The sequence below is a fragment of the Aptenodytes forsteri genome, unplaced genomic scaffold, assembly GCF_000699145.1.
Source record: "Aptenodytes forsteri isolate BGI_AS27 unplaced genomic scaffold, ASM69914v1 Scaffold44, whole genome shotgun sequence".
Lineage (NCBI taxonomy): Eukaryota > Metazoa > Chordata > Aves > Sphenisciformes > Spheniscidae > Aptenodytes > Aptenodytes forsteri.
In genome coordinates, this window is record NW_008794213.1 from 397,414 (window position 1) to 423,986 (window position 26,573).

At 39.8% G+C, this 26,573-nt stretch overlaps 1 protein-coding gene across 1 annotated transcript in view; it reads left to right on the forward strand.

Annotated features, from left to right (window-relative positions):
• Positions 1–26,573, forward strand: part of ADCY1 (adenylate cyclase 1) — a 171,902-nt gene that overhangs the window by 67,442 nt on the left and 77,887 nt on the right. Inside the window, exons 6-7 of the mRNA XM_009285327.2 lie at positions 12,743–12,861; positions 25,978–26,089. Of these exons, the coding sequence (XP_009283602.1) occupies positions 12,743–12,861; positions 25,978–26,089 (231 nt within the window). The remainder of the gene's footprint in view (positions 1–12,742; positions 12,862–25,977; positions 26,090–26,573) is intronic.

Below are 26,573 nucleotides of genomic sequence, written 5' to 3' on the forward strand. Positions count from 1 at the left end.
GAGGAGTCCTCCCCCTGAGGAGGAAGGAGCAGCAGAAACAACGTGTGATGAACTGACCCCAACCCCCATTCCCCGTCCCTCTGTGCCGCTGGAGGGGAGGAGGTAGATAATTTGGGAGTGAAGTTGAGCCCAGGAAGAAGGGAGGGGTGGGGGGAAAGTGTTTTAAGATTTAGTTTTTATTTCTCATTACCCTACTCTGATTTGATTGGCAATAAATTAAACTAATTTCCCCAAGTCGAGTCTGTTTTGCCTGCGACAGTAATTGGTGAGTGATCTCTCCCTGTCCTTATCTCGACCCGGGAGCCTTTCATTATATTTTCTCTCTCCTGTCCAGCTGAGGAGGGGGAGTGATAGAGCAGCTTTGGTGGGCACCTGGTGTCCAGCCAGGGTCAACCCACCACACATAGATGTATGTATGTCATATAGTCATGCCACCTACATTAAACTCTTACATGTTGTAATGGATGCTGGCTTACATTGAGTAGAGTAGACAAACATAAATAGATAAGTTAAAAAATAGTAGTTGTATCATTCTAAAACCTGTTGGTGCTTTGGCTGTTCGGAGTTTTGAAATAAATACTGGGAAATTTCAAATATGTTCTGCTTCAAACAACTGTCAATTAAATATACTGGTATTGTTTGAGTCTTTGTGAATTTTTCAGTTTATTTTTCCTACTTGCTCCGTGTATTTTCCATTAGAGAGAATGGAGGAGGAGGGATAAATAAGAGCATACAAACCTGTCATTAGATGATTAAAAATACACTACTATACAGTTTTCAACAGATAACATCATGGATAACAGTTGCTAAGGCAAATTATCATAGGTAAGAACACTGGCTGTAGTGCATCAGATCCTTAAGTGAAATAGTAAGACAAATACTTCAAAAGTACTTTCTTATGGCTGATTTCTAAATTTAGAGCAATATCCATGACAGCAGTGCTGTGTGGACACTCATGCAATGTTTTTATGTATTTTGGTAGGATGCCACAGTATAAAGTAATGCAACCTCAGGAATGATTCCCTCAGCAGTAGGACTTCATAGGGAGCTTTAAAATGTCATTAGGAAAGTTCTCGTACATGTATTTTTATTGTTGTCCACAGAACTGTTTTCACTTCTAGAAGTGTCTTAATTATAACAAAAAGCTAGCTAATGCTTTAACACAAGCTTGACACAACTTTTCCTGTGCCACTCTTCAAACACAAGGCGGTTCCACCACAGACCAGCAGCTCTGCCACTTTCGTGCTTCACATTACAGCAGCTGGCCTAGCCACATGTGCAGTTTGCCAAATGGTTCCAGAGTTGCTACATTACTGCTTAAGCACAGATTATCTCCATGAACAGGATACTGAGCTGGGCACTTTGCTTTCATTCCAGTGTGCGACAGTATACGCTGTTTGCACACACGTACTCTCATAGACGTTTTGCCTGTTCCTCTTGGTCAACCTTCTGTGAAGGAAAAGAGCTAGACCACATCCCATTAACTGGCAAGAAAAATAGATTCTAAGGTAATTTTTTTTTTCGGGTTTGCCATTCTAGAGTGAACTTCCATCTGTCATGTAATTTAAATTCTTTCCAAGGTGTCTGTTCCCTGTTACCTCTTCAATATAAACTGATTTCATTTGGAGTTTAGCTTCCCTTCAGGCACATTTGCTTAGGAATTTCCCAGTTTGACAAGGTAATAAGGAACTAAATCTGAGTCACACTTGTTATTTTAAGTGAGTGAATACACTCATTGCTTCCTTACCATGTTTGTGGTTGGTCCTTGTTTTTTCTCTTTGCAAGGCAATGAGATTTTCTGTTGATGGGTTAGGCTCTCTTCCCTGCTCTGTGAAGACAAAATGAGGGCAAGTAGCAAAGGACAAAGGCTTTTAGATTTTTCTAATCTAGATTAGAAAAATTCTAGATTTTTCAAAGCAAAGTATTCTATCTTAATCTCTGGAGATTTTGGCATCTATTTCATTTTACTGTTTTGTGCTGTGATTTGCTTTCATATTGCTATACTAAAGGCATCTGTGGTTTTTGAAAAAGGAAATGCTAACTGCTTACCACTTAATAAGTTTTAGGTTCTAAAATTATTGCTTTTGACTTGAGGTTCCTGGTTTTTTAAAATCCTTAGTCTGCTTACACCCACTACTGAGCTCAGTTTCTATCACTAGCAATCAAAAAGTTTATCTTTACTGAAGAGTTCTTGCTTGTTTCACCACAGGCAAAAAACTGTAATAAGAAAGGGCATGTACTGATATTGAGTGGCTACTGCAGCTCTAAATGTGTGCTGTATCAGATAATAGCAAAGTTGTGAAGCACCAGTACTAGTGCAGCAGCGTGTCCTTAATGTTCCTCTGATTCTTCCCCCATCCTGGACCCTCAGCTGCAGAGTGTCCGCTCCAGCAGCAAGGAAAGAGGACTGGAGACGTCTGTGGCCTTTCTCCCCCTGCTCCCCTGCGCTGGCCCCATTTCTCAGCAAGGTGCCAGAGCAGACCACAGCAGGTTTGCCACGTATCTATGTGGGGCTGGTGGAGATATCTGGGTTTTGGAGAAGGAGTGTGATGAGGGAGCATGTCATATCTCATGGGGCAGAGGAAAAGCAGAGTGCCACAGTCCCAGTACCATCTTGAGCTGTAACATGTAGCACGTTCTTTGAGAAAAATCCCACTAGCTGGGGACTGGAGGATTAGTGAAGGCAGAAGAGGGGGATGCATCTACCTTGCTGAAGATTGAACTCTGTGACTTTCACTTCCCGAGGAATACATACGTGCCTAGCCCAAGTATTCAGTGTTACATTGGTGGAACGAACCAGACATGGCTGTGGACCGGAAAGAGGTGAACCTGTAACTGTAGAGGAAACTTAGTACAGCAGGGGTAAGCAGTGAAGCTCTGCTCTTCCATTTACCCTGGAAGGGGGTAGCGTAGGTGAAGCTGATGCTGCTTGTGATGCCATCTTCCTAGCATCTTCAGAAGAAAAGAAGAGAGAGAGATACAATGACAGGATTGTTGTCCAAGTCCTGTTCATAGTGGAACACATCGCTCTGTGCGGTGCTTCAGCCTCTAGCAAACCTGAGCTCACATGTGTCTCGGCTGCAGGCCTGCCTATGAATTGCATTGGCACTTCTGTGTTCCCTCTGATCACAGCATTGGCAAATGATTGGTACTCTTTCTGATCATTTTTAAGGCCCCTCTTCATTTGAATCAGTGTCATGGTTTAACCTCAGTCGGCAACTGAGCACCCCGCAGCCGCTCGCTCACTCCCCTCCCCTCCCGGTGGGATGGGGGAGAGAATTGGAAGAGCACAAGTGAGAAAAAATCGTGGGTTGAGATAAAAACAGTTTAATAATTGAAATAAAATGATAATGATAATAATAATAATACACAAAGCAAGTGATGCACAGTGCAATTGCTCACCCCCTGCCGACCGATGCCCAGCCAGTCCCCGAGCAGCGGCCCCCCCGGCCAGCTTTCCCCAGTTTATGTACTGAGCATGACGTCCCATGGTATGGAATGTCCCTTTGGCCAGTTTGGCTGTGCCCCCTCCCAGCTTCTTGTGCACCTCCAGCCTTCTCAGTCGGTAGAGCATGGAAAACTAAAAAGTCCTTGGCTAGTGTAAGCATTACCTAGCAACAACTAAAACATCGGTGCATTATCAACTCTGTTCTCATCCTAAATCCAAAACACAGCACTGTACCAGCTACTAGAAAAGAAATTAACTCTATCCCTGCCGAAACCAGGACAATCAGAAAAGCCTTTTTATAAAGAAATCAAATTTTTGGAACTTGTGCTTTAAGTGTGTCTTTTTGTTTTTAACATATATACTCAACACATATGCATACTGTCAGTGCTGCTATGAGGGGATCATTTCACTGAAAGATGAAACCTGGCCTCCCTGACTCTGCAAGAGAATGGGCAAAATGTTTTCTTTTCACATAGGAAGATTTAGAACAGTATGTTCAGTGGCTGTTCTGTGCAAAAAATAGTCTCATCTTCATTGATATACCCACAAGAACCTGCTTATTAAAATCCTACTGGAGTTTGATAGCTAGAAACAAGGACATTTATTAAACTAACATTTAATAAATAAGAAAAACTTCAAAAACTCCCATTTGACTTTTTTTTTGTTTTCCTAGCAGATATTTTCAAGTATACCATAAACCCTCCTTATGCTTTCTTCCCATACCCACTAACCTTCTCTAAATGTTTCCACGGTTGGTAGCATGTCTTTGCTGACCCATACATCTTTTGAACAGAACAGTGACCAAGACTAAAATAAGTAGTTTGTGTTGAGACTATATGCTTTACCTCCTAACTCCAGTTCCTCAAGAGAAGAGCACTGAGTTGGGGTATATTTGAAATGTGTGTTTTAAGGACGTGATTCCATAATTGCTGATCATTCTGTCACTGGGTTGCACCCAGCGAAGTTTTCAGACCTGTCTTTTCCTTCCCCATGTTCATTGCAGAAAGGCAAAGAGTTTTGCCACTGCTTTGTTTTTTTTCCCTGCCTTGTCTTGTTTTCCTCCGTCTCTTTCTGCCTTCACCAAGCAGAAGAGACAAACAATGCGGTGTTCCACACCTAGTTTGAAGGGGTCACTTTGAAGAGATAATCACTGCTGGAGTCGAGAAATACCTGTCCCTAGCAATGTACTGCAGAAATGCTATTCCTTCTTCCCAGCCAAGCATAAGGAGGGTTTCAAATTATCTGCTCTAGAGAATGGTCTGATTATATCTGTATGGCTACTTGCCTGCACTACAGTGAGGCAAATAAAGATGCCTTAAGTATAAAGGCACTGTTTGGTTGTGTGAATTTAGCTTCTTCTTGCTCAAGTTTGCTTCCAGTAGGAAGATTTCCATTAACTGAAATGAGTATCATCCTTTTCCTGTCAAGTTTTCTGTGATGGTTTTGTGGATACATTGAATTTTGCCAGTTATGTTTCAGAGAGTGAATACTAAGGATATGGGGTGAAAGTAAAAAGATGAATGGTAGGCTGATGCTGCAGTCATTTATTCATTGCCAGTTTATATCTGGTGTCAACGCTGTTAGCTTGCCTTTCTGAAGATTAATCCTTACTGATATATTTCTAGAGCATTCTGATTTAGCAGGTATGAGGGCAACCAGGAAAACAGGCTATGCTTTTTATACTTCTAGTTTCCCTGTTCATCCTCTACATCCCTGTTCATTTCTGTACTCTTGTTCCTGTTTGAACAAGATTTGTGGAGGTGATCTCAAGTTGTCCTACTAGCAATCTTCCAGTCCATTCTGGAATCACACTTGCCTTTTTAGGGTAGCGTCACATAAATACACCACAGTCATTCAGTGGTCAGTGGGTATCTGGGGCTTTTCTACATGCAGAGGTTTCCAACTCATTTTATCTCGTGTTTTTTGTGGATGGTACCTAAAAGGCACAATGTACTGCTGAGTTTTTCTCATTATCATTCCATTTCTTGTATGCTATCCTGTGAACTTTGTACCTTCGAGCTGTTTTATGGTCTCTTTATGCCCCCTCTCCAGCCCGATGCTTCTGCACTCCATACTGCCCATTGCTCTCTCTGTTTTAGCCAAGACTTCACCCTCCCCTAATTCTTTCACAAAGTCTTACCTTCTCCATTGTAACTAATAATCTTCCATGTGGAACCTATCAATGCCTTATTAAAGACTATGCTGATGATATATCCTGTATTTCCTTTATTTAAACAAAAATAATAAGTTAACCATAGAAAGATGTCAAATTGGTCTGGTACAGGTCTACTCATCCTGAATCCATCTTGCAGTTCGTACATAGTATATTGATCATCTACCATAACTGTATGTTGTTAGCCATCCTCTTACCACTCAAAATCTGTGCATTAGATGGCAGCTTTATGGATGGTCTTTTACGATTATGATTGTAATAATGACTTACTGATAAATACAATTTTTCAAGAAATCTCAGGAACGTTCTGAAACATTGCCACCTTGTGGCTTTTAAAAAATCACCATCTTTAACGGTGCTTTTTCTTGTACTTAGTAGAAAGAAAGGGCATAGCATAGTTTAATTTAAAATAATTCACTAATGAAATCTGCTGTCTTTGTTTTCCAGCTTACAGGAAGTATAAATGAATCCTAGTAGTTTTACACAAAGTTGTTCTTCCATGCATTGCACTAGGCTTCTTTTCTCTCTCTTTTTTTTTCTTTTCCTTACAGGGAATTAAAATGGCTGTGCAGTGTAATACAGGGATGACAGAGACCATAAACCCACTAAGCAGTAGCTTTTAAAATTATGCAAGAGTGAACTTATCAAGGTATAATTAGGTAGCAGGTGGTAATATTTAGGATGTACTTTGGAGTCCCAGCTAAGTAGAAGCTGAATCTCAAAATTATATAGATGAGTTGACTTTGAAACAGTCTTATTAATATTTTATGTGCATGTCTGATGCTTGTCTTCTCCAGGAAAAAAATGCTTTTTAAATATGGTGGCACTTTCCATGTAAGTAGAGTGATAACAAAAGAAGATCTGTGGTAGACTGCAAAAATTGGTGGGTTAGACTTCATGTTTTGTATTGTAAAAAACCTTGTAGAGTAGATGATCAAAATGCTCCTTTCTTTTGTGAGCTCCTTCTCCTATTTGCCATCACTGCTGGAGTGTTACTATAACAAACAAAAATATTCATATTTTATCAGCCAGGAAACAAAGGTGCCAAACCTGTTATTGTTACATTGCTTCTTTTTTCTTTCTTTCTTTCTTTTTAAAGTCCTTATGAAAATGCAGAAAGCAGTGGACCACGGGCATGCAATCTATGCTGAATAATGTGGTTCAGTGCCAGGGAGTGTGAGAAAGGACCAGGATCTGGAGCGCCATCCAGAGTTACTGCTTTCCCTAGCATAAGGTTGGGAACCTCTGAGTCCCATTTTGAGCAAGTTCCACAAGACAGAGCTCTCTGCCAAGCCAGGCGTAGGGCCCAGGCTCCCTGGCAGGTGAGGGCAGCAGTGCCAGCAGGCTGGCTGTAAGGCAGTTCAGGTGGCACCCAACAAAGCTGACTAAAAGAGACTGAGTTGCATCCATTACAGTCATCTTCTTATGGGACTGAAAAACATGCAAAGCAGTAAATTTTTCTGCAGGGCCCTTCAGCAGGTCCAGACTGTAACTTCATTCTCCAAATGAATTCCACTAAATGTGCATATACAGTAGCATGAGAGGACAAGGAGCAATGAGATTCAAAGAACCAGAGAAACATGAGAGCCTGCAGCTTTGAGGCAATGCTACAGTTCCTCTGATTGCTTCGCTTCTGTATCTCAGAAAAAATGGCAACAACCGTTTCCTTTGATAAATTAGTCTGCACTGACTATAAATGAGATTTCCATTTTGTTTTCTGTTTATCTCATATGATAATCTACAGGAATACAATTTAGCATGGAGAAGCACAGCAAGTGCATCCAGTTTATAGGTAGAAAGTTGTGAGGGGTCATCCAACTGCACAGCAGACAATAGGAAAGAAAGGAGAGGATGCTGGCTGGGAACATTAAGACATTTTCTGCATTTCAGTCTTCTTTTCTGATGAAGGGAGAGTGGGTTCATAAATGATTTACAATTTGCTGAAGGAATTTGAAAATGTATCACAGTCATTTCCCATACAGATGTCAAAATAAATCATTTTGCACAATAGGAATAGAATGTGGTATTGGACTGGGTAGTATTGTTTGGGGAGCTGCATGAAATTATTATAAATCAAGGTGAAAATTTCAAAGGGACTTTGAGAAAGTCATAAGCATTTGGAAGAAGCAGTAAAAGAAGAAAGATATTCAAAATGGGAGGGGAAGGGCATCTTCATTTGGAGACAGGCGCAAGAAATTATTAGGAACATGCACTGGGGACTCCCATAAAAGCAGAGCTGGGTTGTGGGTGGGAGAAGCTGTTCAGGCCAGCTATGGGAATGGGAGAGGGAGTTGTGCTGAGAAGCCTCCAAATTGGAGAAAACTGAAGAGAACGTAGGGGCAGAACAGAGCGTGCAGATGATGGAAACTTGCTTCAACAGTCTCTGTTGTCTGCTTGCTTTTTTCCGCTTCCCCTCTCAGGAAAGAGAAATCACACTACTGCTAGAGGGTGCTGAGCCTTGAGCTCCCCTGCTATTTTAGAAGCCACACTTGTGTGTGGTAAGGTGGCAGGATGCCTTCAGGCCTCCCGAGGAAGCCACAGGCGCCCTCCACTCCTGATCCTTGTGCTGTTGTCCCTCTTGGTACACAACAGTCAGAAGGGACCTCTGGAGATCATCCAGTCCAACCACCCCCTCAAAGCAGGACTGCCAGCAACACCAGGTCTGGTCAACTGCGGCTTTGTCTAGCCATGTCCTGAATAACTGCAAGACTATTAAAGTTTTTCCCCAGGTCCAACTTGGAGTGAGAATTGCAGTACAGGAGCTTGTACTTGTAGTTAGGGTTGAGAATGTTCCAAACAAGTAGTAATATAGAGTCTTTTTGGCCATTAACAATGGGAAACTTTTTTTTTCCCCCCATTTCTTTGCCTTTGCATATTTTCCTTCTTTGTCATGTGCATAATGGTGCTAGTTGTTGAATAGTGCCAAGGTAACACTGAGCAATTCCTAATTGGCTTGGTATGCACATTTTGACTTGCCTTGGAGCCAGATGAATGTTTGTTCCTTCTCTTATTTCTAGTACTGCTTCATTTCTGTGGGAGAAAGAAATCTGGATATTTTTCTAAATTGAGTGTCCTTTTCAAAATTAACTAAGTCTTCATTAATGGTGCAGAAATCCTCATTAATGAGGATAAGACAGTTGGCAGAGGCAGCCCAGTTTGGCATTCCAGATCCCAGGCTAGGACTGGCAATTTAAAATACAAATTTAATGAAAAATGCTGTGAATGAAGGAGATACAGGTCCTCCACTGTCATTTTCTTTTCTTAGTGAGATTTGTGCAGGGAATGCAAAATCATTGACAGACAATTACAATCTCTGAAAAGAATCTTTTTTTTCAGCATGCAATTTCACTTTCGACCATGTTAATGCTAAGTTAAGATTTACAGCAGGAGAAGAAGAGAGTACAAATTCCTAAAATAGCATAAGTTGGTCACCGGGCCAAGATTTACTTTTCTGGGTACAAATCAGTTGTAATAAGCCTAAACAGCATTGTGGATCAGTGAGAAAGGTGAAAATGTGGAAACATTTTTCTCTCTACTAGGCCCTGTGTTTTGGAATATGCCAGATGTTGAGGCTACCTCAGTACAACATCATTTGTCACCAGTAAGGTCTGCAGCATGAGTGTTGTTTTATTCTAGTCAAAGTTGTTGCTAATTGATTAGTGCTCCCTGTCTCACTCTCTCAATTTTTTTCTGTCACCACCCGTCCCCGTCAGAGGCAACAACCACTCAAGCGTGAATGTCACCACAAATGTGACTGGCCTTGCTTCAATGCTGTCACTTGTTCCATTAAATGCACTATGCAGCCATGCACATCTAGTTTTCCTTTTAATCTGGTTTTCAGATTATTTTTATAATCAGATCAGCCGTACAGGAGCAAATGAAAAAAAATCAGACAACGATGGTAGGACTTGCTGAATAGAGATCCAGGTGGAGCCCTTTCCCAAACCTTCCAACAGCTGTATTTGGCATACATGAATTCACTCTTGCAGCTCCAAACCTGTGAGTCCTTGATCATTCCTTAGGCTGACCTGAAGGGCAATACTGCTTTGCTTGACAGATGAGATTTTGCCCAAAATAAAAGAGACTTTTCTTACATTTTTTCTAGAGAGCTAGATGCTGTCTTTCATTTATTTTCAGTGCTTCAATACTTTCCATTGTGGGGTTGTTTCTTACATTTTCCAGTCTCTCCTGCAGTGACAATTCTTTACAGCCGCGATGCCACTTCCCTTCTTGGCCTGAAAGGTCAGAAGTGGTTGCCCTTTGAGAAAGCCATAATTGAGTCCTTCCTCGCTTGGTGAGTCTGAGGCTGCTAACCCTCTTTGTAAAGACTCTACAATTCTTCCTCAGTAACCCATCTTTTTTTTTTTTTTTTTTTTAATTTCTAATGAAAAAAGCAAGCCACAACAATTTGATATAGGATTTTCATAAGCTCCATTCAGGTCTTGTAATAGTCAAGCTAATGCGTATAGGAATCACCATTTTTGTAGCCTCCCTTAACACATCTGACATCTGCAGGTTTCAAGACTGTCAAGTGCTGCATCCTGCAGCTCTCCAGTGCTACCTTCACAGTAATGATTGTTATTACTTCCCTGGCTTCTGTGCTATTTGCCATGCACTGAAGAAGTTACCTGTGAGTTTTTTATTCACATCTTGTATTGTAATTGTGTTTACAGGCCATAGAAGAACTATTCAGTCAGTGTTGGTCTCTGTGAGAGTCTGTCAGTATAATTTTTGCTTGGTTATTTATCTGTTTGTTTTAGTCTGACTTTCTAGGAAACAGAAGCTGAAATCCCACTCTTTCTCCATAGCAGCTTTGGAATTTACTTATCCATTTCAGCAAAATGGCAAAGATCTTGTTTAATATGCTTACTTAAAGAGAAGCTACAGTGAACATTTAGTCCTTATCAGACATCATAAAATTGGCATCCAGGATAATACTTACGAAATTCCAGCATCCTTTGGAGTTTATACCATCTTAAGCACCAGAGAATTTAACCATCAGTCCAAACTTCTCTCTTGTGTGGATTCTCCATTGTCTGATAGGTGGTCAGCTCATTTTGCAACCTCAGTATATTTCAGTTAAAACAGTAAATCAACTGCAAGACACAAGTAGTGGGCAACAGAGCTTCATAAGATCCATTGTTGACAAAACTATTTGGTTTGGATTTTAACCCAAATTTTGGGTTACCCAAGTATAATTCTGCTGTGGAGATATAAGCATACTTAATTAAATTAACATAAAAATTATAGTAATTAACCATTTTCTACCAAGATGTGAGACTGTTTGGTTAATCTGAAATTGATATATGCATAAACTGTTAACAAATGTTTAATTCCATCATATTCTTTGCAATATTCTTAGTATTCATATGAGAACAATAGGAAATAGTTAATAGTTAGTGATCCTTAGCCTTAAGTTCACATGAACTGCCACAAACATATGAAGGAACTTTAGTCTAAAGTAAGTACCAGGGCAGTTCTGCAAAGTTTAACTTATTCCTTGGTGACATAAATATTCAATGTGTCTTCTTCCAGAAGAAATGGTAAAATTAGAAACACTTTGAATATTATTTGGTGGTTTTAGCTGGTGAATGTGTGCATGTGAGCAACACAAAGCACTCGTCTGTGCTGATACCCTCTTCTCAGTGTTAATTGTTGCTCCTTATTTATTTAATGTCATTTAAATAAAAGGAGGATGTGGTTTGGCCAAGATCTGCACTTCTGTGATGTCTCGCAGCTGCCATTATGGTGTCTGTCGATCATCAGATAACAGAATCACAGAATAGTTGAGGTAGGAGGGGAACTCCGGAGGTCAGCTGGTCCAACCGCCCTGGTTTCCAGGATGAGCTGCTCCATCACTTTTCCAGGAGTCAAGGTGAAACTGACTGGCCTGTAGTTCCCTGGGTCTCCTTCTTGCCTAAGTCCTCCTTCTTGCCCTTCTTGAAGATAGGAGTGACATTGTCTTTCCTCCAGCTTTCAGGCACTTCTCCCAGTCACCATGTTTGATCAAAGATTATTGAGAGTGGCCTTGCAGTGACGTCTGCCAGCTCCCTCAGTGCTTGTGGGTGCATCCCATCAGGACGTGTACATGGACTTATGTATGTCCAGTTTGCTTAAGTATTCCCTGACCTGATCCTCTTCCACCAAGGGTACATCTTCCTTGCTCGAGCCTTTCCCCGTGTTCTCTGAAACCTGGGATTCCTGAATCAGATCGGATGTGGTTATGTGAATTCATTCAGACTGTTGCTATGACTGAAGCTAGCAGGTCTAATGGATAAGCTTGGAACAGCATTTTAAATGGCAAGTGTTTTCTGTATGAAAACAAAACTTAAGTAGGTATCTAAGGACACCTTACAACACCGAAGAACACCTGCTGCAAGTTTTCCAGGTGGTACCTGCGAATGGGCCAGAATATGTGGAAAGACTACATAGGCCTTTATAGTCGATACTGACAAGATCCAAAATGTTAGAGGTCCCTTTTATGCAAGTCAGTGACCCATGCTAAAAATTTCTCTGTGGATATAGCAAGAAGAGATGTGTTTAACCAGGGGTTTGTACTGATGCATTCCATTACTGAGCTGGCTGGAACAGACATTGCCACACTGGATAAGATGCCATTAAAACTGTACCTTTATTACTGTTCTGCTGGTTCAGACTGTGGATAAATCTATTATCCACTCTTGCTGTTTAATAACCAGCTGTCATAGTCCTTGTAACATAACACTTTCATTAGATTCAGAAATAGGACACACAAAAGGATAGCAAATGATCCTGGGAAGTCTTTCCCAGACAGATAAATGCTACTAACAATAAAGTAAGTTGTTATTATTAGCATTGTGATGTTAATGAAAATTATGGACAATTATCTGCTCTTGAAGCTGGCTTTTCCCTTTCTGTATAGTTTTTTGATTTTTTTTTTTTTTGTTAGTGCAGATGACTTAAAAAAGACACCCACACAGGCTGCAGAAATTTGAGAGAAATGGTTCATATTATTTATGCAGTGGAAATTCTCAGGGAGCAGACTAGATTAGGAAAAGATTGTCTAGTTTGCTAGTTTAAAACTTTTGAATAATGGTCACACACTATACCACAAAACTGATGTTGTTTACATTTTCTTCTAGGAACGTCTCTTGATGAGTCTTTTGCCCAGGAATGTTGCAATGGAAATGAAGGAAGATTTCCTGAAGCCTCCTGAAAGGATTTTCCACAAGATTTACATTCAAAGGCATGACAACGTTAGGTAGGATTGACGTAGCCCATGAAATAATTTAAAGCAGAAAATACTTAGTGGAAATACAGTGACGTGCAATTGCAGTCAGGTCTTAGAGAAAAAAACAACAAGCAGTACAGTGAAGATTTGTCATTTATGCAGAAGGGGCCCACTAGGAAGACTTAATAGTCTTCTCAGAAGATAATGGTGAATCAATAAATGGCTTAGAATAGTAGTGCTGGGAGGCAGACAACTTTTTTCAAATGAGTAGTCATTCTTTTTGTACTGTATTATATTTTGGGTGAATAGGAGTACTTATTTTGCATGGTAACTTTTACACATTTATATTTTCCTGATAGTAAGATGGATTACTTTTAATGCAATAGATTTTCTGGGTAATAGCATGGAAATACAGAAAGAAAGTGTGATGTAAACTTAAAAAAATGTGTATCTGTTCCTATCATATGAGCATTCCTCCTCAGAGGTTATTAACTAAGGCTCAGTTCTATTTCTTGATCTTGTTCAGTAACAGACTGTTGTGCAAGTGCCCTCATTTATACTGGTTGTTATTAAAGTGCATTCTCATTTGCTATTCTTCTCTGCCAAGGCCTTGTCTGATTGGTGTTGTTTTATCATACTGCTTATAGCTACTTTTTCTCCAAGTGCCTTGCTTTCACACCAAAAACAGTGTCAAAGAGGTTTACTTCGTGCCACCCTTGCACTAAGCAAGGTGCAGACTTAACAAGTGATGCCACAGAGCTGCCTTGGTTTGTACCATGTACTCATGTGGCAAAGGAGTAAACTCCCTTAGCACCTCCTCCGCTCCCTCATCCACTGGCAAGTTCCTTCTCTTGGGGTTCAGTCTATCTCCCATTGAGCTGACTCTAATATTTGCAAGGACCGCTTCCTAGTGACTAAGCTGTTGCAACTGAAAGCATTTATGTCAGTGAGGGAATCAGAGATGGCTGTGATGGGAGTGTTTAGAAGACTGACAAATTAGGTCAGTTTTACGCTGTAAAATTAAACATTACTGAATTTATTGATTAGCAGCTCACTTCTTGCTAATGGTTGAATCTTACATAATGTTGATCATCATCATTACGTATACAAAACTCTTGGTCTTTACCAATCAATTCAAAGTTAGCTGTATGTGTACAGTACCCCAGAGCTGATGCTGCAAAGTTAGCATTGTTGGTTACAGTCTTTGATGGTTCTCAGTTGCCAAAGTCAGGCTTGAGAACTCCTGAAGGAGAGAATTCAAGATCAAAGTGGGCTGTCTTCCTCCTTCTCCAATTTTCCTTGTCTATGCCTCACGCTTTTATTCTATTGCCTCCCCACCAACACCATTTGTCTTTTTTTCTTTTTCTTGCCATTCTTCCATCTTTGGATGATGTCTTGTCTATTTGCAGTCACTTGTGCTTACCTTGTCTGCTGCCTGCCAGATTTTTGTTGCTTGGGTGCCTTCTACTATTTTGTTTGTCCCTTTGGTGATTGCATTGCTTATATACTTATAAAAGTTGTATCTAGTTATGCCATCACAATGCTATGAAATACAGGTATACTACTGTTGGTTGCACTTATATTCAGGTTCAAGGCAAGCCAATGATAATTATATCCTGATTAGTACATTTATACCTTGTATGTGTCACAGATGTCTGCATTGGTTACAGTGTAAGTAGTCTTCTTAAACGGCATTGCTTTGCAGCTGGACTGGTTGATTATAATGCTTCTGAGTCCTCTCGTGCGCTTTTTGAAATGTAACCTCAGGAGTACCCTTTTTTTGTCTACGTGAAAGGGTGTTTCACATAACCTCTAAGGCTGCTGTGGCTTACTCACTGCTTCGATGTGGAGTTCATAAAAGATTTTGAACCTCAATACCCTGTCTGGAGAGGTGAATTCATTCTCTCACATTAAGAGGGTACTTTTGGGGCAAATGGAGGCAAAGTAAGATGGTCTTATTTTAACGTCAAAGGAAGGATCCTCAGGGAAGAGAACTGAAAACAGGAGACCTTCCCTCACCATCTGTGCTATAAGAAACTGTATTACATTTTATTTCAGTAATGCAACTACTGTATTAAAAAAAAGATAAGGGGGGGCATAGTGTCCCAGTAAATACCCAGCAAGCGGTTGCTAGCAGGTCCCGGTAGACCAGAGTTTCGCCCCGGGAGCTGTGTGACTCTGCAGATCTGAACGATGCAGGGGAACTCCCTGCAGGAGCGGTACTGACACCGGTGTGGAGGACAGCACTACAGCATCCCTCCGAGAAGTGCTGCTGGTGGTCATTGCCAATAATAAGATCTGTGCTTTACCTTTTTAAGGAGATGAAAACAACTTTTTTTCTTTTGAGTAGTGGCAGTTCAGTGCTATACCAGCCAGACCTAAGAGACCATTCCCATATTCTCATGACTTGCCTTCTTCACACCAAAGGTTCTGTAAAACACCACTATTAAAACAAACAAACAAAAAGCCCCTCTATTTTTCTAAGTTCCTGGAGTTTTTAACCCCAAAACTACACAGTGGAAAATAGAAAATGAGCTGCACTTTTACCTTTCCTATTGCAATGCTTTCTTTTTCTCCCAGCAAGTATCTGGAAGTGTCAGAACATTATCTGCCAGAAAGGATAGGCTGGAGGAGGTACACATGCAATTAGTAAACTGCATGATTTTTTCACTCCTCACCTATTAAAAAAAAAAAAAACAACCCCAACAACAACAAAAAAAACCTCACCAGCAACAAAAAACATCTGTTTCAGTCTTCTAAGTAGCTGCCTGAAAAAACCAGAGTCTTTAAGCACTAGATCTTGCTTGTGAAAAATAAGAGATTCATACAGCTACCTTCTTTACCTTCTCCCAGAAACACACAGGGGGATATATTAGAGTGGATATATATATATTCCCCTGTAAGAAGTGAATGATGGACTGGGAAAAGATACTGGCATATTTCAGATACACCATGGCAACAGCCCTGGTTTATCAATTAGTTGGTAAATATTTTACCAGCTATCAAATAGTTGTTGAATGACGGCCTGCAGCTGACTGCGCCTTGGGAAGGGAATGGAAATATGCCTCTCCCTGTTGAGGGCAGAGCCCTCAGTGTTGTGGCACGCTTCGATGAGCTCTTCCCAGATCTGTAGTAAAGAGAGGAATTGATTTTGCTCACACATAACCCTCTTCACTTAGAAATCGCTTCAGACCTCCACCTTAGTACCCAGGATTTTATGTTTCTTTCTGCAGTACAAAGCATTAAGCTCCTTCAACACCAATTGAAGATTTCCGTGTGGAGAGGGAGCCAGTTTAAAACTTACTTTATATTTCCATTTGAGACTGTTCTAAGGGCATCAATGAATATGGCCCATAAAGGAGCACTGAATAGATGGCTTCCTATGCAGAACGACAGTGCCATCAAAGGAACTTGCAAGGGCCCTGGGAACTGTAGTGGTTTGTGGGGAAAAAACCCTTTTCTCCTCCAAAATGCTCGCATTTAGCAAATGAAAAATTCCTGCTAAGAGAGACATGTACAAGCTCATAACTTGGGGAAGGTCTGTTATATAACTTTACTGAAAGTGCCAGAAGTGCAGAGAAAGGCTGAAAGCTTGAACCCTCCATGTTCCTCCAATTCCAGAGCTTGAACTTTTATAATTTAGTTCCAGTAGAAGCAGGTCCTTTGCACAATGCTCATGCTTACTGCTTGAGCTTTGCAGAAACAAATACTGACAGTCCACAATCTGAAATGTTGTTTGGCCACTTGAGATATTTCTTTTCTTGTTCTGTAACTATTTTTCATTTAGCTTTTATATTTTTAAATTAATTTCTCTGAATATTTTGTTTATTTATGTCAACTTTTTATCACCTTTATTTGCATTTTTTCCCCTTCCTTTTATTTGGTTTCTCCTAATGCAGTTTTGTGGTGGTTCTGTCATTTTTTTTGCATTATTTGAAGATTAAGTGAAACATACGGAAAGAACTACTTTTTTCTCCTCTCTCACAATCCATTAACTGTTAACATTTGAAGAGCATCAAAGCTCTGTGTTCAGCAGCAGTTTCATGTCAAAAGAGAAAGATCACTAGGCCCAAATTCACCTTACTTTTGGAAGTGAGATAATGGTACAAGAAAAGGTTGTTATCCATTCCAACCCTCTGTACGTATTTGTGCATGTGCAAAAAGGAACAAAAAATCTTTCCCAGGCAAGTTTTATTATCTCCTGTGTACACTGTGTAAAGGGTAGTGGTTAAAACAGAATATATTTCTCTATGCAAATATATTTCTCTTCTTCTCAAAGAAGAGGTCAAAAGGAATTGTCACAAGCTGATAAAAATCAGTCCTTTGCCAACAAATTATTCACTCTACAGGTAAGCTGCTTCTTTTCCTACGTTTTGTGTGGAATACCTGAATATTACCCAATGATCTTGAAGAAGATACGGCTTTTTTTTTTCAAAGAGGAAGAAATGAGGCTTTTTGTATATCTGCTACCTTGTAAAGTTTTTGAACAGAATTGCTGTACAGTAGGAAATGAGTGCATGTGTTTTAAATGGAAACAAACAACTTAATGCAAATGCAATATGCAAAACAAGACATGCAAATACACATCCAAAATTATTATAGCGTGAACCCAGTGAGGGCACTAAATTCAAGCATCAGGAAGGTAAAATAATCACAACCAGTATAATATCTGTGCCTCATGAGAAGGAAATAGTCCATATACAGTTCAGGAGCCATTTCAACACAGTGTAGGTGTTATCTTACTGGGGTGACCCCAGCCAAGGTCACAATGAAGGATGTGAGGACCAGATGTCAGCTTACATGTGAAGACTCACCAACAGAACAGCTCTTCTGTGATGCTCAGTAGTATGGTTTGTAACATACAAGAGACAGCTCTTTCCCAAGATTAGGTTAAGTAATGTAGGATTAATATTTCCTTTTCTTATCCCTTGTCTGGCCCTACAGGGTTGAGGAATTTACAGATCACATGTATATGTACCATGGCTACTGTAAAAACACACTACTCCTGACTGAATTTCTCCATGCAGATATATTAAGTAATTTCAAGTTGTGTTTTAGCTCAAATATATGCCCTGTATGGAGCGTTTTGTTGTTTGTCTGTTTTGAAACGGACTTTTCCCACTCCATTAGATATTAATGAAACTGTTTCAACACACGCATGGATGAAGATATGGCTGACTTGGTATGTTAACAGACAACTTCTCACTCTGCTCTGTAACTCAAATAACGTTCAAGAGAGAAACAGAAAGTGAACAGTGAACTGCTACCAATTTCTTGAGCCTCTGGTACAGCAATTTCATTTAGCCTAATTTTTACAAGTGTGAAATAAAACTGGCTGCTTTGTAAGAAGATATATTAATTTCAGGCAACACACTGCCTGATTCAAAGCTACCAATAAAAAGATTCCTCGTGGCCATTTAGAAGTTGTTGTGACCCAGTCTGAGGCCAGAGCACAGTCTGCAGCTATCTATATGTAAATATTTCTGATCTGTCCTGTCTTCTAGAAAGCATCAGAACTCAAAAAACTTTTGAATTTAACTTACCCGTTCCAACATTTTAAAAAGCAGTGATCATGACGCCTATGAACAGGCTTTTGTGTGTAGGCTTTCTGAGCTCATAAGACTTCACAATGAACTAGTTTTCATGAATGATTATTTTGTAAAGACAACCCTTCCTTTGTTTTTCATTTTAACAGCCCTCTTTAATTTTTTGAGAACATTTGTTTCTTCATCATTGCAGTGAGTTATAGATAAAATTATTAATAATTTTCCCTTATGGTTAATCTTTAAGGAAAAAAAAAACCCTACAGGTTCCTTTCTGAGGCAGCATGTGCCGTTAAAATATCATTCTTGTTATAAGTTGTACTCTAATTAAACAAATGACCCAAGTGGAAAGAAAAAACAGGGCATACAATCCCTCCTTATTTTGCTGAGTATTTGTTTATACAAGTGGCTCCATTGAAACCAGCAGGACTATTCAAGTGCACAAAGCAGATGAATGAGCGCTGTTAAAAGTGAACATTTACCACCTACAAGCTCTTAAATGTCTTGTGTAACTTGGCAGGATTTCTCTTTCTGAACGCCCCATAGAGTGACATAGAAAAGGGTTGCTCCGTCAATACTCACAGTTGGGAAGCAGCTTAAATCTCTTCAGCCAAGCCACAGGCTTTCCACGCTCTGTTTTAGCAGGTGCAGCAGCTTCCTGCAGTGCTGCGGGACAGCTGCAGAGTCACTGGGCAGGTGCTGGCTATGCCTGCCTGCAGGGATCACAGGAGAGAAAACGGGAATACAGAAGGTCCTGGAGGGATGATTCAGGGCTTGTCAACACAGAAATGCTCCAGGTAGTCAAGGAGTATGATATAATGATGTTATGTAACTTGTATGCCTGTGCTGAACCAGCTCAACTCCTTTTTTGTGACAGAGATGAGTTGGAAGGTTGGAAGGAACCTTTAAAGTCCAGTCCCCTGTCATGGTCAGGGACATCTTTCACTAGATAAGGTTGCTCAAAACCCTGACCAGCCTGACCTTGAATACTTCCAGGAATGGGGCATCCACAGCTTCTCTGGGAAACCTGTTCCATCCTAATAGTAAAGAACTTCTTCCTTGTATCTGATCTAAATCTACCCTCTTTTAGTTTAAAACCATTACTCCTTGTCCTGTCACTACAGACCCTGGTAAAAAGTCCCTCCTGATCTTTCTTATAAGCCCCTTTTATATATTGAAAGGCCACAATAGGGTCTCCCTGGAGCCTTCTCTTCTCCAGGCTGAACAACCCCAACTCTCTTAGCCTTTCTTCATAGGAGAGGTGTTCCAGCCCTCAGACCATTTTCGTGACCCTCCTCTGGACCCAATCTATCAGGTCCATGTCTTTCTTGTGCTGGGGACCCCAGAGCTGGACGCAGTGCTCCAGGTGGGGTCTCATGAGAGTGGAGCAGAGAGGAAGAATCATCTCCCTCAACTTGCTGGCCATGCTTCCTTTTATGCATCCTGGGTTACAATTGGCTTTCTGGGCTGCAAACGCACAGTGTCAACTCATGTCCAGTATTACATTCACCAGTACCCCCAAGTCCTCCTCTGCAGGGCTGCTCTCAGTCCGTTCATCCCTCAGTCTGTATCCATGTTTGGGATTGCCCCAACCCAGGTGCAGGACCTTGTACTTGGCCTTGTTGAACTTCATGAGGTTCACATGGGTCCACTCCTCAAGCTTGTCAAGGTCTCTCTGGATGTAGCGTTTCAACTGCACCACTCAGCTTGGTGCCATCCACAAACTTGCTGAGGGTGCACTCTCTCAATCTGTCTGTGTCATTAATAAATTAGGAGGGAAATGAATAGTCAAAAGAAAAACACTGCTCTTCAATGCTTACAAATCTGTGTTTACACATTAAGATACAGGTATCTATCATATATGCTTTGTTGCAGTAGTCTGTGGGGCGTACAGTCTTATACTAAATTTATGTGGATACTAGAGTTTAGGCATGTTGTCTGTGTATGAAGCGTCTAGCAGGAACTGTTTGTCAGTAATTGTAGATGCAATTACTGTACACAGTAATTGGAGGAAATGTTTTTTCAAGCTTTTTTGAAAAAGTTATCTTTTCAGAAAGCTAGGTGTGTTTCATTAAGAAAGGAGGAAGTATTCTAAGATCAGAGGGAAAGATGCAGTGCATAGCATCTGTAACAGGAAATGTTCTGTAGCAAACTAAACTCCTTTGAAGAAATTTATTAGCAAATTTGGTGATTTTTGCAGTTGCAAATAACTTTCTGAGATTATGTATATTTCAAAATGTTTTGGACATAATTGTTGTAAGATCATTTAGTATTACTGGTGACTAAAACAAGCCATTTATGTATAAAATATTATTAATGAAAAAATTGGGTGGCTTTCTGTCAGAAATAAGCTAATTTTCCTATCAAAAGTAGAAAGGTGACTATGTAAATGTTAGAAAGACAGGCCATGTTTTCAGTGGGGAGTATTTAAGCTACACTCTAGTAATCAATAAATTTTTAAAAAATGTTAAAACTAAAATATCATTATACAAAAAAGCAAGTAGTTTTAAGCTTATTTTACTAAATGAGAGTAAGACTGGTCAAAAGTTTCAGAAAATAGCCACAGAAAAGCTAGAGTCAAAACTGGGTTTTAGCTTTGCTCTGAGCGCGCTGCAAGAAGAAAGGCAATACTAAGCCACGTGCAGCTGCACCAACAAGCAGTTATTAGCTATGAGCAGAAGGTGTTACAGGAGCGATGTGGGTTTTAAGTCATGGAAGGGGTAACCATAGCTGTTGCCTTGAGAGAGAAAACCAGTAACAAAAGTGTGTTTTGCATCTCAAATAAAGCCATCAGAAGGAAAGATTTCAAACTAGTCTCCTTCTGCTGCTGTCTTGCGCTTTAGTTATGCTCAGTATATGTTCCTCTCACCTTTTGTAAGCAAGCAGGCAGCGTTAGGAGCAAGCAAACCTCTAATCCAGGACAGCACTGCTCCTGCAACACAATGGCGTCACGCAAACTTTAAAATCAAGAGCAGAGTGAAAGTTTGACAAAGCTCTGCTCGATAATTGATTATTTTTTCCCCTTAGGATTTAGTAAGAATATTGACATGCTGTTGTAACTTATGACACTAATAACTTGTCTGTCTAAAAGCCAAAGTGATTTAAGTTTCTACCAGATTAGTCAAACTTCCTGATCCTGTGAACTTCCTGGTAAAATCTTGGTATGACGGAAAACTACAGGACAAATGCTGAATATCTCAAAGAGCATAGAGTTTTTGGTATAGCCCACAAGCAAAGAGAATGATAGTTCCTTGAGGTCCCTTTGCGCACTTATGGGACGGAGGAGTAAGAGCATTGCTGAGCCCCTGGGCAATGAGGCAACACCAGGCTTAGCACTGTAATAACTACTTAACCTTGCTAACCATCACATTTACACTGCTTGTCATGGAGAGCAGTGCTTGAATCATGTGCAAGCTATGCTGTTGAACAAACAGAAGTAACCTTTGTCCTTTGTTTTCACTTTCTTTCCACTTTCATGTCTCTTCTTTCTTTAATAGTTGCAGTTTAATTGAGATTGGGTTTTTTTGGGGTTTTCACCAGAGTGCCCCAATGGCATTGTTAAGATTTCTGTGGAATTAAAGCAGGGAGAGTCATATCCCTGAATGCTCGTTAAGAGAAACAATTGTTAATGGGTAGCTTCTTGCTTCTTGTTTCTATATATGCTAATATATATTTTTTTAAATAAAATTACTTGGCAATCACTGTGAAGTGTCCCTTTGTATACCATACCATTATGAAGATTCTTTCATGCATAAATAAGGTAGCCCGAGTTTACTCTAGTTTAATCCTCTCTGAGGATGTGAACCTCCATGGCAATTAGCGATTAAGTTACAGTGAACCAAGGCTACTTTGCTCTTGAATGAGTGCATTTACAGGAGTGATTAATGTGCCTTAACACTGAGGTCACTCCTATAGTTGCTTTGTCTTAACTTTTCTAAGTATATCAATGTTAGACATGGCCTACATTTAAGAGACTCATTACTTTTGCGTGAATAATATAACGAAATCAAAGGAAATGGAATTTCAGTGTTAATTTGTGTTCTGCTAAGAAACAGGTGTGGACTTGGACTTTGAAAATATTTGAATATATTTGAAAATATGGTTTGGCCCTGGAAACAGCTCAGGCATATCACTGGAATTCTGGCACTGTATATCTTATAATTTCTCTCTTTAGTACCCTTATGATTTTCATGGCCATAGCATGAATTATATTCTCTTTTCTGTTCTTATTCCCTGTGGCAGATTTTGCCACCTCCTGATAAAGGCTTTCTGTGCCCTTTATGTTCCAAAAACCTGAGCAGGACCTAACAGGGGAAGAAAAGTTTATTGCATCAGATGGGCAATTTGACTCCATAGTCAAAACCCTGTGTCACAGACCAAGATGCTGCCCTAATTTGTTTTAGACATCGTACAATAAAGAGTTAGTGTTGGCGCTGCCCCACAACACTTGAAGTCTAAGTAGTAAGGGAAGAGGCAACAGATGGATGCAGGCAGGTGAGGAAATGCAAGAGATAATATTGGTCAGTGCACTAGCTAAAATAAAATGAACTGGCTAATGAGTTTCAATGCCATTTTTAGAATATCAGAGCTGCATGTGTGTAAGAGGGGGTCATCCTCCTCCGAACTGCCACCCCTGAGTAGCAACAGACCATGGAAGCAGAAGGCTCGCAGTCTCAGTTGCACTTTGGGTCTGCAAAGCCCCTCCTCATCCACTGGCTGTTTCCTACCATCCCTGCTGAAAAATCAGTTTTGGTCGTTTGTATTTCAGCCTACATTCAAAAGAAATGCAGCAGTTGCTATGGTTGTAACATTTCATGGTGGTAGAAATGAGCAGAGTTTCTCTAAAAAAAAGGCAGGGCTTGTAGTCACACCATTGCCCCCATCTGCTGTGCCACGTCCAGACACAGCAGTTATACTTTGCACATTTTAAGAAAATTGTATAAAAATAGTTACAAATTTTGTAAAAAAACAGTTACAATTTTTTTAAAAACCCTTATGCCAAAAAAGTGTATCAGTAATCACGTTGCCTAACATATTCTGTTAGGTTTAAAATATATACATACAGTTAACTGCAGTATGAAATAATTCACAAGCATAACTGAGCTACAACTGTGTCTCAGCACACAATAATTACATATTTTACCTAATAACACGTTCAGTTATGTATTGTGGGTACTTTCATGGACTTCACTTTTTTGTATAATTACCAGTGTTTTAAATCAAATGCTGAGGGCTAAGCATTATTAGATACTCTTTTAAAATGTTTAAAGGATTAGCAAGGATCCCATACTGACTTATTAAGGTAGTCGTATGTAAAATAACTTTCCTTTTAACTGAATAGTTGTACATGAATGTATTTCCTGTGCTCGGTGCTTAACTAATTGAGAGGTTTTGATGTAAGTGTACATGTCAGCAGTGTAACGGTTGCTCCGTTAGTTGTTAAGACATTGTGGTATAGTCTCCACAAACACTGGACATTTCTGGTTTGTGTGCATGTGTATGTTCTTCATTGTTAAAGAACTTGGTAAACAGATAACATTGTTATTACCTCAAAGGCCTAACCCCCCAAATGCTGATTTTTTCCAAGTGGATGTTGGTGCTGCAGGAGATATTACTGTTACTGTAAATGTGGTTAGACACAAAAAAATGTGGACTGCTGTATTTAAAATCGAAATAGAAAAATAAAAACAGTCAAAATGTAGAATGTGCAAAGGATGAGACGTAAAATGGCAGAGAAGCTAGCGGAAGCTGCTATCATAAAATAGCATCTACACTCCCCCTCCATACTAACTAAAACCTGGAAACTACATGATGTGTTGGATTGCAACAATTCTAGTTGTTGTTTTTTCCTCTGTGTCTTTTTCAACTGTATGAATTCTGATGTGAATTTAGGTCATAAAGCAAATGGGTCATAAAGCAAACTGTATCAAAGACCTTGATGCATATTTAAGTACATTTGAAAATCTTCAAGGAATTTAGGAGGATGACTTGATATTAACTGATGAATTTCCAGAAAGACCATCCTAGGGCTGTCAAACAACAAGGATGTCAGTCCAGAATTAAGAGAATAAGTGGATCTTCACGGGCAAATATGCAGAGCATTTTGCTGGTGTTATTGCACTCTGCTAATGCCTTTTACCTTACTCATCACTTGGTGGGTTCACATTCATGATAGGAGAGTCACGAATCAGTAAAATTGACTATTTAGTCAATTAGCTGAATGTTTTATTTTAAGAAGCCTTTTTGTTGTGTTTAAACAGCATGGGAATGGAATAGCTATTGTTTCCCTCAACTGGGGCCATCTTGAGCAATGTTCTCATAAAGCATACTCAAAGAAGAAAAGAGTGGGGAGGCTGCCCCAAGGATTAACATGACAACATAGAGGCTTTGTTGGTAGATCAAAGCTGTTGAACTTCGGATGAGTCGGTTTTGTCCTGGGATATGTTACCTAATCTGCTCTGGTGGACAAGAGATTTTAGCAACTGGGTTAAATGAAATTATAGAAACAGTGGCTGAGTCAGGAGTTGTATTTGCTCTTTTTTGTAGCTTCATGGGAGAATTCAGACCTGGTTATGGTGAATGGGAAACAGTAGACTTGTTAGTCCTGCTTTTCTAGCATCTGCTATTTTATCTATAGAGTGAAGGTTTGTTGAGGGGAAGAGGAGTACATAATGCTTAATTTAACTTACAGTTTGCAAGCTAAGTCAAGTATACCTAGGACATGTAGTACAGGACTGTTTGTTAGCATTTGCATAAATAAAGACTTGTTTGACATTTATAGTCTGGGTGTTGGAGATAAATGCATTAGGTTTCTGCAGTGGGCTCTGGGCCTCTGCCAACAAATGAAGGAATCTAAATAATTAAAAGGATCACAGCTCCATACTCTCGAGTTTCAGGATCTGTGCAATAATTTTTATTCTCTCTATCACAGTAGTATCTGTGCTTCTTTCAACTATCTCCCCTTATCATCACAGATGGGTAGGGATTGTTAAGGCAGATTAAACTGCTGGACATTAAAACCTTGCTAACATTAATGGAAGCTGGACACTTACCTGAGACATGCAGCACAGTACAGAGAAGCCTGGCCTGACACTGTGGATGCTAGCTCCTCACGAGGAGCAGTAAAACCACGTCATGGAGCTACCGCACGCAAGTTATTAACTGCTGTCTTTCAGTACTTAGTAAACCTCATGCAAGGTTTATCAATTTGGCTGTGGAACTCTACCAGTGCAAAAACTGTCTTTGAAACGAATCAAGCTGATAAGATCCCAGCTGTAAAGAGGAGAAGCAATTGTTCTCTGTGCTCCTGGAGTGCTCATGGGCAAACCTCATAAATGAGGTGCTTTGCCCTATGTACACCGGATGGGTATATAGGATAGGTATATAGGCATTGAAAGTCTCCCAGGGTTCTCTACAGCAGTTGACAGCACCAGCCTATTTGCCTGAATCTTTGCCATTTTTGTTCCAACTAGACTTTATTGGTAGCGTTTCAAGGCTTGTTTGAGTTTGTGCTTTGGATCACATTCGTGCTATAAAAGAGGATAATGAGAATTTGAAGATGTCTTCTGTACTGATATCCCTGTGTCTTTTTCCTTCTTTACAGCATTTTGTTTGCAGACATTGTGGGGTTCACTAGTTTGGCATCACAGTGTACTGCCCAAGAGCTGGTGAAGCTGCTGAATGAGCTTTTTGGCAAATTCGATGAATTAGCTACAGTAAGTATAACATTCTTATTTCAATTTAATTTAAATTCCCTTCTGAAAAATGATGCATGAGTTACACATGTTAGAAATCTGTAGTAGACTGATTTAGCCCCATGTGTCATGAATTTCTAAAGCTTCCATTTTTTATTAATATTCTGGAGAGAAAACAGTCTATTTTAATTGTTTAGGAAAGAAGCTTAAGTTGCTATTTTTAAATATACTTTTCTTCCTTCTCTTTGGAGACCATCAGTGTTCTTCATTTGTATTGTTTACACAAAATAGAGAAAATATTTCAATATTTACATTTCTGTCCTGCATGGAAAAAAACAGGATAATGGAAAATATGAGTATTGTCAGTATGGCATAAAACTACTTTCTGTGATAATAAGAAGCTAGAGATTGAAATTAGTTCTTCACAGAGAGCATTCCTTGTCACAGAAATGATGGTAGCTTTTCAGAGAGGCTAAATTAGTCCCAAAAGGGTGCAAATTATTAA